The 13,846-nt window shown below is 41.0% G+C and overlaps 1 protein-coding gene across 16 annotated transcripts in view; it reads right to left on the bottom strand.

Moving 5' to 3' along the window:
• Window positions 1-12,730, bottom strand: part of grin1a (glutamate receptor, ionotropic, N-methyl D-aspartate 1a) — a 41,226-nt gene extending 28,496 nt beyond the window's left edge. For 2 of the 16 annotated variants that reach the window (XR_014875073.1, XM_085166202.1), the window contains exons 1-3: window positions 11,687-12,722; window positions 6,594-6,728; window positions 5,310-5,486 (exon numbers count right to left, since the gene is read on the bottom strand). Coding sequence is in view for 15 of the 16 variants with exons in the window: in XM_085166202.1 (XP_085022328.1) it covers window positions 5,310-5,486; window positions 6,594-6,728; window positions 11,687-11,935 (561 nt within the window). In the remaining variant the exon portion in view is untranslated. Of the gene's footprint in view, window positions 1-5,309; window positions 5,487-6,593; window positions 6,729-11,686 lie in introns of all 16 variants that reach the window. The other 14 variants (XM_085166192.1, XM_085166194.1, XM_085166193.1 and 11 more) reach the window with 11 other exon arrangements.
• Between the last annotated feature and the right edge of the window lie 1,116 nt (window positions 12,731-13,846).

Genomic DNA, 13,846 nt, shown 5'->3' with positions numbered 1-13,846 from the left:
TGAAAATGGAGGGCAGTAAAGCATTCCAACAAATCTCCACTTTTCTGCTTCAAATTGGGATCTTTAACAGTGGGGCTTGCAAAAACATCAGAGATGACCACTTGAAATCATGCTGAGATTATGTCCTCTTATTAAAAACAGATATTAAGTATATACAGCATTTACATGTACTGTGCATGTGATGCATTAATTATTAGTGATAATCCAGCCGCATAGGCAAACATAAGTGTCAAGGAGAGTGATCAGATTTCCAGCACGCCTTAAAATCAGCTCTATGTGATCACTTTTTTGGCCTCTTAACAAAAACACAAAGAGCTCATTAAATTTTTCACAGTATGGCGCAGTTGCAAAAGAAACTGCTACTCCACAAAACCATCTGCTCATTCAACATCATCTTCAGAAGCTCGTTCTATACTTAGCATCCTCAGACACAATCATTAAAAGCTTGGCTGCAGTTTGCAAACAGTAACAGCAGTAATTCAACATCAACTGCTAACACGCAGTCATTTTTTACCCCGTAAAAATCCAGCAAATCCGGAAAACTTCTGTCCCACCTCGGCACTATACAGACTAATTCTCAGCAGTCTTTGAGGGTGACTGTCAAAACTGGGAATGTTAGAAAAATAAAAATATAGCACTCAATAAAAGTGTCTGACTTTGTAGCAAGCTCTTGTTTTCAAAATGTATTGCACAAAGGAAACAAAGGTTTCCCACAGAGCTGGATCAGAGTTAATAAAGTGTGAGTGCTGTAGGGCAGGTCCAGAAAGCTCTTGCTCTACAAATTAAGTAATAAATCTTCACAAAAAACAGTCACATTCCCTCTGTAGCATTTTGATTTTGTGGCATTTTCAGCTTGATTGACACCTAAAGCATGTAGCACAGTACTAACAAAAATAATGTGTTGTGAAAGCGAGACACAGAGCAATCCGATAGGGGATTCCTATGCACGTTTAATTACATTCAGGCTATCTAACACTTGAGGTGTCACCATTTCAGACTCTGGTCCTGTTCTGTATCCTGCGAGAGGAGCCACTTGGGAGTCCAGGCTGAGTTTAGAAGCCATTTTGCAGTAAAATAGCAAACTGCATGTTTCTGCATCACAGGGTTTCTTTCACAGCTGCCTGGATTCAGAGCTCACACCTCAGTGCACTCTGGTCCGCACTCGCCCGTTTGCAAAGTTCAGGCTGACTGTGCATCAATGCACTATTCAGCAAACTGACAACAGATGCTGCCTAGTAAATCTTTTATTCACATAAACAAACAAACAAACAAATGTTAAACACCTCTGTGTGCATGCTGTTGTGTTCCAAAAGAATAAAAAGCCCATAAAAAAATTATCATATATGATATAGATATGAGAACTGTTGGATGCTAATGGGAGAATAAGAACAAAAAACAAAGGAAAAGAACATTTCTATTTTATAAAAAAAACCACATAGATGTTTCTCCAGCCACTTCATTGCATAGACCTGTTCAACAGCAAATATTTACCCAGCCAGTCATCAAATAACTCCATTTAGGCATCTAAACATGGTCAAGATGACCCACTGAAGTTCAAACTGAGCATCAGAACGAGGAAGAAATGAGTGTTTCAGAAACTGCTGACCCACTGAGATTTTACCACCCAACCATTTCTAACAAAGAGCAAATATCCAGTGAGCAGCAGTTTTCTGGGGGATTATGCCTTTTTAATGCCTGAGGTCAGAGAGGAATGGCCAGACTGCTTCAAGCTAATAAGAAGGAAACAGTAACTCAAACAATCACTTATTACAACCAAGCTATACAGACGAGCATCAAGAATGCGAATCAAATGTGTTGCCTGCTCTGGAGTCTCGATTTCTGCTGCTACATTCAGGTGGTAGGGTCTGAATTTGGCATAAAGAACATGGAAGCATGCATCCATCCTGCCTTGTGTCAAAGGCTCAGACTGACAGTGGTGGTATAATGATTTGGGCATATTTCCAACACCTTGTTGAATCTATGTCATGAAGAATTTAGGCAGTTCTGAAGAACAAAAGGGGGTTCAAACCATTACTAGTAAGTTGTACCTTATAAAAAACTCAAAGGAGCTGCCTGCAACAATCAGCATCAAGGTGAATTGTGGTATTCACTGGCCACTTTGTTAGGTTCTATGTGATAAAGTGGCCAGTGAGTGTAAATAAATTGTATTTTTGCAGAAAGATCTTCTACATAATATTTGGAATATCTGGAATTATCATCAGTGGTGACAGATCACTAAATTTATTTCAAAGTAATGTTACAAAAGTGTCCCAGAAACCTTACGGTAATGGTGTTTGATCTTCAGCTCCTGGCAATGGCATTTCTCTCTGTATCCTATCAACTCTAAAGGCAAAAATCGGGTTAGAAATTTATCAGAAACTGAGAATTTTTTGCATCTAATTCAAGTAGAAACCCTCTCTGAAGCCTTCCAGAAAAAAAGGACTTTGTCTTTATCCCCTGAGTTTTTCTGAGCACTCTATTTTTGTATCTGCAGCCAGGCATTAATATTTCACTTTGTGTTGGCCACATTTGCTCTCTGGCTAAGTCCACTATGTCCAGCGCCTTTTCACTGGTGGTGACAGCCCCCCTGTGACTGTGTGACCTCGCTAAAGACTTACCACGGAGCTAAAAATACTCCAACTTGCCTGTCACTGAGTTTATGCAGCACAAGAAGGTGATTAGCAAGAGCAACATTTCTCAGTTTTAATTAGAGCGTGGTCTACCTGAGACAGAGTGAAATCCTTCAGCATCACCTAAAGCATTTGGAGATATGACATCCAGACAAATCTATAAAGAAAAAGCTGGTTTGGTAATGAAAAAGATTTTTTTATCATGATTATTTTGTTAATTCGGTGACACACGGGATGTCAGAGCCGAGGGGAAAGTGAGCTGAGCAGCTGCTCTCTGACATTTCTTTTCTCGTCATTTAAGAGTATGAAGGTTACACTCCCTGATTTTGTCACACTGCCAAGCGTAAAACCCCAACTGTCCTCTCAGCTGGGGACCAAGTTTTGATTCTTCTTTTGTGACATTTTATGAAAATCATGTTGCATGTTAAGATATTAAGGCTTCTTTTGTTTAATATTTTCTCAGCATAGCCAGAACTACATCAGCGTGCCTTTTAAAGCTTTCCAACTCCTCCACATGCATGTGGCTCTAAGCCTTTTGCATATTTCTTCCTATTTAATGCTTCATTTAAGAAAGAAAAGCTGCAGTAATTTAGTGGAAGAGCTGGAATCTGTAGTGTTGAGAAAATGTTAGTCCAGATTAACCATTTGTTCACGGCTATTTTCAGCTACGGATTAACAGGCATTACCCAGTAGTGTATAGATGAGTGTATGTTGGACTGACTCAAAACAAACTATAGAGGATTTGCTCGTGGTAATGAAGGAGGATGCCAGTGTGACAGCAGGATTCGTTAATTTTTTATGGTTTATCGACAGCAGCTGAGCTCTACGGCACAGCTGAAAGACATACATCAGCCTTTGGATATGGCGAAAACAGTCATTAGCAGTATACAGGACTCGTCTTATGCTGCTCTGCACTGGTTTCAGTGTAATTATCTCTGCATGTTTTTGGAAAGATTCTCAAACAAATCCTTCTCGGGGCCCAGAAACTCTCAAGCTGGCACTGCAGTGAAGACTAAATATATTCATAATTACCGTAATTCCCGGACTACAGAGCGCACCTGATTAGAAGCCGCATGCTCTAATTTTAGAAAGACAATCAATTTTGTACTTGTACAGGCCGCACCGGATTTTAAGCCGTATGCGTTTCACTCGTAATATGAGATATTTACACAGAAATATTACACGTGAGGATTTTTAACGTTTAATTTAATCCGTAAGGAAACATAAACGTTATGGTAACATACAAAAATACATACTGCAAATGCTTTTTTTCCTCGAACAGCGCCTGTAACACGGCTACCTTTACGTACGTATCGGTAACACACAAATTACGTTGCTCATGGTTTTTTTACGGAACAGTGCACAAACAACATTACAACGTCTCTTAACAACCGGTAAAAATATATACCGTATATATACTACTTATCAATTTTATTGGTCTACTGTTACCAGGCAAAATGTTTTTGGCCGCATGAAAAAAATGCATTAGCCGCACGTCAGTATAAGCCGCAGTGTTCACAGTGTGGGAAAAAAGTAGCTGCTTATGACCCGAAAACCACGGTAGAGGCTCTCATCAGCAGAGAGAGTCGCTGCCACTTCGCTCAGCTTTATGGGACTGAATGAGCTGAATGCACAGATGGGTTCATTCTGAGATCCAAACGAAGACTTTGCATTTGCACAGGCTTTTAATATACAAATTTATCTTTTCCAGTGCAGGATGTGAGTCACATCTCCACCATCTGACTGTCATTGGTTATGGTTCAAAGTGCGCAGCTGCAGTTTCACAATCGAGAGTGTTTTCCGATTGGTGTCTGACGCCGATCCCGGTCGCTTCATTTAAGCAGCTTTGCTTTAACTGTAGCTGCCTTCTGCAAAATTGCCTCGGGTGTGTGTCATACCCAGTGTCTCTTCAGTTTCTGATTTAATTAAGTCTCCGAATCAGGACTCATTTCACTCTGCCACACAATTACAGCAAAAGAGCCCCAGAGAGGGACAAGCAACGCAGAGTACAAAGAGATTCATCTTATTAAATGGATGAAATAGATGCAGTTGTTTTGTTTTTTTCTTCATCTTTCTAGCCATCTAACTCTCTTTGGCCCCAAAGGGCACACATCATCACAGTCTCAAGTCTGTTTTGGCTCAAAGATCAGCATTTCACTGACCCATATACACAGCCCAGAGCAATACTTAAAATGGAAGCATCAGCGCTAAAAAGAAAAAAATAAATCCTCTTATCTTCCAAACATGAAGTAGCAGGTTGCAATAAAGGAAAGCCCTCTGTGTGCAGTAACAAAGCCTGCAAAGAAACACCTGACTCCAGTGAAACAGTTAAATCTGTGATGGTTTGCAAAGCCCCATGTTAAATTCCACTATTTGGCTCCCAATGTGGAAAGACACTGGATAATTTGGACTATGGAGAAAAGCAAAGTGAAGATGAGCAAATAAACATACAAACTTTTGTAAGATTAGACCACACTAAACGCTGGTAATGTCTCTAGGAATGTTAGCCAATGTTTACACAATGGTGAGAAAGAGATGTGGCCACACAACAGAAAGGAAAACAGTCACATACATAGAAGACCTTTGAGGTTTAAAAGCCTTAAACACTCGCACGCTCATGCTCATACACTCAAGGGGACGGGGGAGGAGGCTAGGAGGCCGGGAGCCAGAGCATCTCACCTTTGTTTCTCTTTCCTCCAAGAGGGTCTCGAGCCTCTTTTGAGCAGCCCGGCCCTCGTGGTCGTCGCTCACTATCAGGATGATGTGGTTCCAGTTGAACTCGCGCATTAGGTCGAACCACACGTGCGCCTGGTGAGAGTAGGGAGGGACTGTCCGCAGAAAGGACAGGTGGATACTCTGAGGAGCATTGAGCAGAAAAAAAGGTGATCAACAAAGATGCATGATTAGTTTTTTAAAATCTGTTTGTTATCAAGTGGAAATAATATTAAGTCATATTCTGACAACATGATAATTATCCCGTGTGCACAAGATAAAAAAAATGTATCATGTAGAACTAGATAACAGCTAAATTTCCAATGGTCTCATTGATTGCAACATAAGACTGTAAGTATACACAGTGTACCCAAAAGTAATCCAGTATGCAGTGGACATGCTCCGCATCCCTCTTTTGAAGAATATCAATAAAGGAAGTAATTAGCCACTTGGGAAAAAGAGGATCTCTGAGACTGAGTGGAGTCTGAAGTTACTACTATGTTCTGGCTGAGAGTCCATAGTCTGCACCAGGAGTTTTAAACAAATAAATACTTCTTTTTTTTAAAGTAGGGGCACAAATAAAAGAGTAGAGCCTTAGCCATCAAAATAAAGACTTGAATGCAAAAACTGGATTATTTGAAGATGCTGCAAGTCTCTAAATCTGGATAGCTTTAATTGAGTGTCCACATACTTTTGGTGATCTGGGATATGGTTTTGTATGCTGTTTATTTTAGCTGCTCAATCTGTTCTAGACAAATCACGCACCACATATTTAAGATGTTTTGTGGCAGTGAACAAAACCAAACACAATGGATAAATATCATGTACAACAATATGGAATCCCTTTCCTTGATCCCTTCCTCACATCTCCCCCAGGCCTATCTAAATCGCTGAATTGAATGCCTCTCATTTCCCTTATTTTGGGAGATTATGGACTGTGTCACTTTAAACACTCAATTCATGTCTTTGGCATTTATGTGATTGCTTTAGTTTCATTTTGGTTGCTTGTGCTTCTTAAAAACACAAGTCAGGTCGGAGGCATTATTAATGATGCTCTTTCAAATTTCAGCTGGAAACCCATTTAATCACAGCTCCCCTAATGGACACTGATGGGACGTTTAATCTAGGAAGCCTCTGAAGATGCCCCAGGGGAGCTTCTTATTCCTCCACTCTGTGTTCACGCTCTTCCTGTTTTTCCTGTTTCCCTCTTTCTCTCTGTCTCCTTTTACATCTCTCACATCCATCACTTACCTTGTCTGAGTAGATGGACATGCGGGTGGTGAGCCCCACCACAGGGATGCGGTAGAAGCCTGCCGTGTAAGAGACAGGCGTCGGGGTTAGGTGGTCATTGGACTGGGGAGGGTGACTCACCAGGATAGCATAGACCTGCAGAGATACAGAAGAAGGACCCTTTGTCATTTTGACACTGCCATTAAGACAAAATGTTAAGACCACTCATCCTACTCTGATAGATGTTGGGGGCAGCAGTTTCTATCTTTCTTTCTTTAGAAGCTGTATATAAAAGATGGAAGTAGCTTTCAGGTCCAAAAAGTGAAGACACACCAGGTGTCTTAAATTTCAAATCTTTTAATGGCCAGGAGGGAGTGATGCTTCCTGTTGTACAAAGAAGCCAAGCTAAATATATCTCTATGAAAAGATTATTTAAAACATGGTTCCAGGTAACCCTTTATGGCTGGTCGGAGTGGACAGCCTCCGTTTTGCGCAGCTATTTTTAAGGCCGGGTAGAATTACAACCTCATAAGCCATAAGCTAGCACAATAATCTTTTTGCATATAAAACCTTAGGAGTTGTACTTATATCTTATACACTCATCTTGTCCTAGGTCACGGTTTCCTTCCACATAGGGCTTTACAAAAATTGCATAAAAAGCACTTGCAGCAATAAAAACATTATATTCCAGAAACACGCTTTGCCGATACAATCAGCTGTTCATAGCACTTCCTATGTTGGAATAGAGGTCAGAGCTGTCACAGAACTATCGCATGTCTGCCCGAAACTGGAAGTGATGTAATTTTTGTGGAAAATGTAGTTTTTGTCTTATATGTCATTTACAAAGATATGCTGGTGTTTTTAAAATTCATGTTTGAGGCTACGTCCACACGTACCCGGGTATTTTTGAAAACGCAGATTTTTCTATGCGTTTGCACCTTTCGTCCACACGTAAACAGCGTTTTCGGTCACTGAAAACGGAGATTTTAAAAACTCCGGCCAGGGTGGATATTTTTGAAAACTCAGTTTTTGCATTTACGTGTGGACGAGAAAAACGGAGAAAACGCAGCGTCAAAGGTGTGCGCATTTTTTGACGTCACACTGTGCGCGTGTTTCGGTGAAATGAATTTCTACAATACTGTTACTGTTAATTGTACTCTCTGCAGTGTTTAAATGCTTACATATACACACACAGTTACTGTCCCTCCACACATACGACTCGGTTCTGCTTCTATGCCCCAGCTTTGTTTACTTTTTCCCACCGAGGCTTCTAGACTTCTGATTGGCCAACATTTCTGCACGGTTAGGAATATATCACCACCTGTTGCTTTGGCATGTTCCTAGCAGCATTTTCCTTCATTTCTGCCTTTACGTGTGGATGGGATTATTTTTTAAAACGAAAACGGAAAATCTCAGTTTTTAAAAATACCTGTGTACGTGTGGACGTAGCCTGAGTTTATGCCTTTTTTTTTATAGTTTCTGGAATGCTTAGAACTCAAATTACACTGTTGGAAATAGCATATTTTGATGCACATGATGGTTTTTTTTGCTTATTTACATTATAATATTTATTTTCATTTTTCCTGCAGTATATATAAATTGGTGTATCTCAAAAATAAAACTATGAAGACACTCAAAATAAATTTCCTGTGGTTGAAAACTATTTTGTGCAACTTTTTTGCGTTTACAGGTTTGAGGGATATCGCTCTGAAATTTCTCTAACTAGAAATATGTGTTAAAAAAACATTTTCAATTTTTCTTTTGTAGTTTATTGCATTTTTTTTTTTGCTTTTTTGTGTCGTTGCTATGGACTTAATGCATACATATTATTAACATTTGGGATATAATGGTTGTATTGATGTATAGCAACTTGAAATACTCCCAAAAATGGCACTAAAGCATGTAAAAATATAAAGATAAGCTCTGGCGGACTTGGTTCCATGTTAGGTCTTAAAGGGTTTAAAAAACAAGGATAACGTATGATACGTTTTATCATGTGATTGGTAAGTGTCTTTCCTTTTTGCGTGCAGTATCCATCAGCTTCATGATGAATTTCATCTTGTCACTAACAAATGCTAGAAGTCACAATGGTTTTATTCACCTTTTTATACAGTAAAAGTGAGTCAGTGCATCTGGGAGAAAAGACTATTTTACAATTTGTTATATAAAATATTTTGGTCTTTGCCTTTAGAGATACCAAAATCTTTAGGATAGGGGGTTGAGTCGCAATATTTAATAAGGCACCTGTTCAAATTACATTAAGGCTTAAAGTTACATACTTGTGGCACAAAATACCAATACTTAGGCTTGAAAAAAAATCAATAGTTGATGTCCAGGTGGCGTCATCCATCTTTGATATACAGTCTATTTTTACAGACCCTTAAAGACACAGTGCCCTCCAAAATCAAACACACATATCTTCTCCCAGGTCTTGTTTAGATGTGAGTTGCCCAGCCTCTGGGTCTGGGTCTGCCTTCTCTTGAGCATAATGGCACCGACCACCTAAAGAAAGCGGGTGGAAGCCACTGATGACATCAAAAGTGCGCGCCTTTCAGCATGAAGAGATGCAGTCCTTCTTTTGCATAGTAATGCAGTTGACAGTGTAGTTCAGTGGAAAGAAAAAAGCTCCAACATTCAAACTTTTTTTGAGTAACTGGGTCATAGTTTTAGAAAGAGGCCAGTTTTCAAATTTAGTTTTTGTCACTTTAAGCAGCTCCACACAAGTGTTTTCAGTTTGTGGTTTTATTTTGTGTGTGTGTGTGTGTGTGTGTGTGTGTGTGTGTGTTACTAAATAGGAAAAAGTGTTTGTCTCCAACTTTGTGCAATTTGACGTGCAGTTTCCCTTTAAGACTAGATTAAAATGCGGGAATTGTGTTAAAGTCTTTTCATTTCAGTTTTTATTTGGAATTAATCACTGATCACAAACTGATTGCTTCACAGAATCTAGGACATTGGAGGCCAGTGAGCATATATAGCCCTGGGGAAGCTGTCCACTAGACAGAGCCAGTAATTAAGCCTTGGCGGCAACATCAGGGTTTTTTTTTTATTTATTTATTCTTTAGCTTGAATGAAACTTCTGTGTGCCTAACATACAATATACTCATTATTCATTCAGTGAACCTTGAATCTAGACATAAATTGTAGCCAGGGGCAACCACATCTATAACAAAAAAATAGAGAAGCAAAAAAACAAAAAAGAAACTTCTCCTTGAGATGATGCTCACTGTGTGGGCTGGCAGACTAATATTAATTTGTGCTGTCTTATTCCTGCATTAAGTGAGCCCAAGCTGACCAACTACTCAAGTAAAAGGATGAATTTATGTGAGAATCGATTTGAGAAATGCCCCGGAGATGGATGAAGGGGAATAAAGTTGGCATGGCTGTGCGGGAATGGATTATTGGATATGAGGAGTCCGTATGGTTGGGTCAAAAATTAGGTCTATCTTCCAAGGACTGCTCCCAGGCATCTACTCTTCCATCTGCCACAGTCTTCTCTCCTCTGTGACTGCTAGCACCTACTAGCTGATCTCATCAGATTACACCTTCGATAGACTTTCTGTCCAATTCAAGTGTGATTTAGTCTCATCCACAAGAGGTGTGTGTGTGTGTGTGTGTGTGTGTGTGTGTGTGTGTGTGAGAGAGAGAGAGAGAGAGAGAGAGAGAGAGAGAGAGAGAGAGAGAGAGAGACTATTGCTCTTCATACACAATCACATTGTGAGGATGTGTATGGTGAACAAGTGTGAACCTGAAATTTTTAACATAATGCGGTCTTTTAAGGTCAGGTCAGGGTTAGGCAGGCAGTTAATCTCCCAATAAATCACTGTAAATCAGTTTAATGTCCCTTAAATTCACGGGGGACACAGAGAACATTGTTGGTGTTGTCTTTAGAATCTCATGTGGGTGGATTGTACACTCTTACTTTGCATGACAGAAACAGAATATGATGGTTTTATTCCTACAAGCCTGTGTGTCTTAGACTCATTATATTAAGCAGAGGAACAGGGACATGAAAGCAACACTGAAGCTGTGGGTGTTTTTTTTTTTTTCTTTTTTTTATAAAGCTTAATTATGTGTGTGGGAGAAAGAAGAGTGAGAGCAAGAGGGACTTCACGCCTCAACATGCTGTGACATAATGTTGGCGCTTTTTAAAAGCTGTGTTGAGCATCACCACGAGAGGATGGTCGGTGCATTTGTCAGCCTGCTTCAACTCTCAAAGGTGCACGCTCTCTAATCATGTATTACTTATGACATATGTTTTGCTGGCTACATCTGCAGCACAAATGGCGTGAATCTCAGAGATAATTCACATTTCAGGTCATTTTTAACATGCGCCTCCTCCTAGTATACCTTACAAAGACAGTTTCTCATGCCACCCATGCTTCGGATCACTATCAGAGGAACTAAGGTCATTATCCACCAAACATACTAAACTGTTACCTCAAACCATTCCTGCCTCCTTTTGCCAAAATGTTCACTCATCATGCACCACGCACGGTCAGAGCCAAGCCATTAATCACAAACTACATATTGCACATTTTCACTCCTGACTGGTTCCTTTGCAGTTGAGTTGTTCCGCAGCTGGGTGTCCTATAAAGTACAATTGCCCTCTCATCCGAGTTATGCCCCAAACCACAGCCTATTTTTGGATTTCTGGAAAACAGATGGAGCTGTAAAGGGATCAGTGTATTATACAAAGTGAACTAAAATGTGAGTTAAAGTGTGGAATAGTGCCAAATGGAACAACAGAAGGCCAGCATAATATGTAGTCTAACTTCCCGCCCCTACATTAACATGTTCCTGCTTGATATATATAATCTGCAGCTGAAGATCGAATAAAATAGTCTGTCTAGGTTTAATTCAGAATTTGAGACTAATAAACTAGTTATGACAACCAATCCCTTCAACGGTGCAAAGGTGAAAAAACAAAGATGCTTCTGAAATGTAAGAAATTTCACTGAGAGCACAAACTTTCTCTGTTAAGAAGCAGTCCCTCAAAGACACCCGGATGCAACTATCTTTAGGTAGGTGGACTTTGCATTTAGCTCGTGGCAAATAGGCTATACTAAAATCAGAGATGAATAAGGCAACTAGAGCCCATTGACAGTAAACTGTACCTGACTGGAGATGAGGTCCTCGCAGACGGAGAGAGCCATCTGGATCGCGTTGGATTTATGCGTTACGGAGATGGCGGTCAGCTTGAATTTGTCCCTGCCGTAGACTTGGTTGGCCTGGGTCACGGCATCTTTGAAGACCTGCTCGTATCTCTTCTGGCTCAGGACGGCCCCGATGTTCACGATCTTCGGCTCGCAGCCGGCCCGCGCGCAGGAGCACGAGAAGAGCACCGCCAGCAAAAACAGACGCATCGTGTGGACCACCAAACAACACAGCGCAGCCCGGTCGCTTTTCTCCCCGGTGGCGGGTCGGCTCGACCAGCTTCTGGACAGCTCAGCCAGTTGAATGCGCGACTGCAGGCACAATCCAGGTGGGCGGTGATAGAGAGGGAGGGAGGCCAAAAAAGGAAGAGGAAGACTTTGTCCAAAAAAAAGGTGGTTTGGTTATGTGCAATGCGGAGGAATGTGCATGATCATGTTAGAGACAGGCTGTCAACCGGGGACATCTAACCCGCATTGTCCACCTTCTTTGCTCTCCTTTGAGGAGCTGCAAAACCTTCTAGTGGCAGCCACAAAGACTTAAACCATAGCCCACGCTTCTACGGCTTCCTCTCCGGGGCGAGTATCGCTCTCTCCAGCCTCTGTTCCCATGCGCTTTCTTTTTTCTTTCCGAACTCAGCACCGATGCGTTGCGCGCTGGTTGCTCTGGGCTGAGCGGCTGCTGCTGCTGCTGTCCTTGGTCCTGACAGCTGTGCATGCGCGCCTGTGGTGCGCGCTCCCGCTGTATCGGTTCCCTGCTCCGGGGTTTTGCGCGTTGGCGTGCTGTGCTGCTGCTGCTGCTTCAGCTACTAATGATGCCGGCGAAGAAGCTAATCCTATGAAAAATACATGTAATCACTTGTTAAAAACACACTCGATCATCATGTTTGTCATAACAGGACACGAAAGGCAGGAGCAGTATGAATGGGCTGCAAAAAAATTATATCAGCGTTGTGGGCTTTGCTGGTGCATAAAATTTGAAATGGTCAGAAGGGAGGAGGGAAGGCGTTTGTCTTTTTAGTATAACAGTAGTCATGCCCCCCCGGAACTTGAACTGGAAAGAGAGCCTGATTTCTCATACTGCTCTCTCTCGTAAACTGGACCGACCTCCGTGAGCAGCTCATTAATCACACAGGATGTCAGCATCATCAGTCATAGCCCGTCACTCTTCTGCAGAAGACGACTCGCCTGTCTTGTTTGTCTAATTTTTGTATGTGTGTGTGTGTGAGAGAGAAGTGTGTTTGTAAAGGATAGAGTGCGTGCTTGTGTGTGTGTGTGTGTGTGTGTGTGTGCAGAGACGAAGTAAAAGAAACACACTGTAGATATTGTGGATGTTGCATTATATCTGACCCCTCTGTTGATGAAACTGTTTGCTTCCCTGCAGCTGAAGACACGAGCAGAATCAACCTCCTGGTTACCTAGGAAACTGGCTTTTACAACACACACGCACACGCGCTTGCACACAGCGGAGAGCTTCACACGGAGGAAATGTTCTCTCAATTTTTTTTTAATGGAAAACAGTGAGACAATGAGTTTATTCATCACTGCAGGAAACGTCAAAATATCTTTCTGTAACAAAACGGTCATTAACACCAAAATGAAAAGAAAAAGATTAAAAAGAAGATATTTAATCGGAAGGATTCAAATGGTCAAACATCAGTTTATCGTTTTATTTTTAATATCACAATAAGCTGGATACTATTTCAATATTTCCCCTGAGAGTACATGCGTTTATTCCCGGTATTAACAATTCCTACGTAGGAAAAAAAAGGTGTTTTGAAATGAGGCCAGTGTTTGAACAGTGCTCTGAATTCTAAATCACTGAAACACTGTGGTGTCTCTCTGCTCGCAGTGAGCTGATAAATTAATCACAAGGCTGAAAGAAATCAACATTCATCAGCTGCAGGCTGTTCTCCTTCCAAAGTGAGCTCCTCTCAAGTATGATCTGACTGTTTTCTTTATAACTTTAACAATGTGCACTGACAAAGGGGATATTAGGCATGACGGTTCAATTTTGCAGGAAACCTGAGACATATTTACCAGTAGTTCTAATAAAAAACGAATGGGGAAAGGTGTTGCATGAATTTAACTTTGTGTAGGTTGTATTACAAACCTACACAAAGT

This window comes from Neolamprologus multifasciatus, chromosome 7 (assembly GCF_963576455.1).
Source record: "Neolamprologus multifasciatus chromosome 7, fNeoMul1.2, whole genome shotgun sequence".
Taxonomy (NCBI): domain Eukaryota; kingdom Metazoa; phylum Chordata; class Actinopteri; order Cichliformes; family Cichlidae; genus Neolamprologus; species Neolamprologus multifasciatus.
This window is presented reverse-complemented; position numbering and strand designations above follow the sequence as displayed.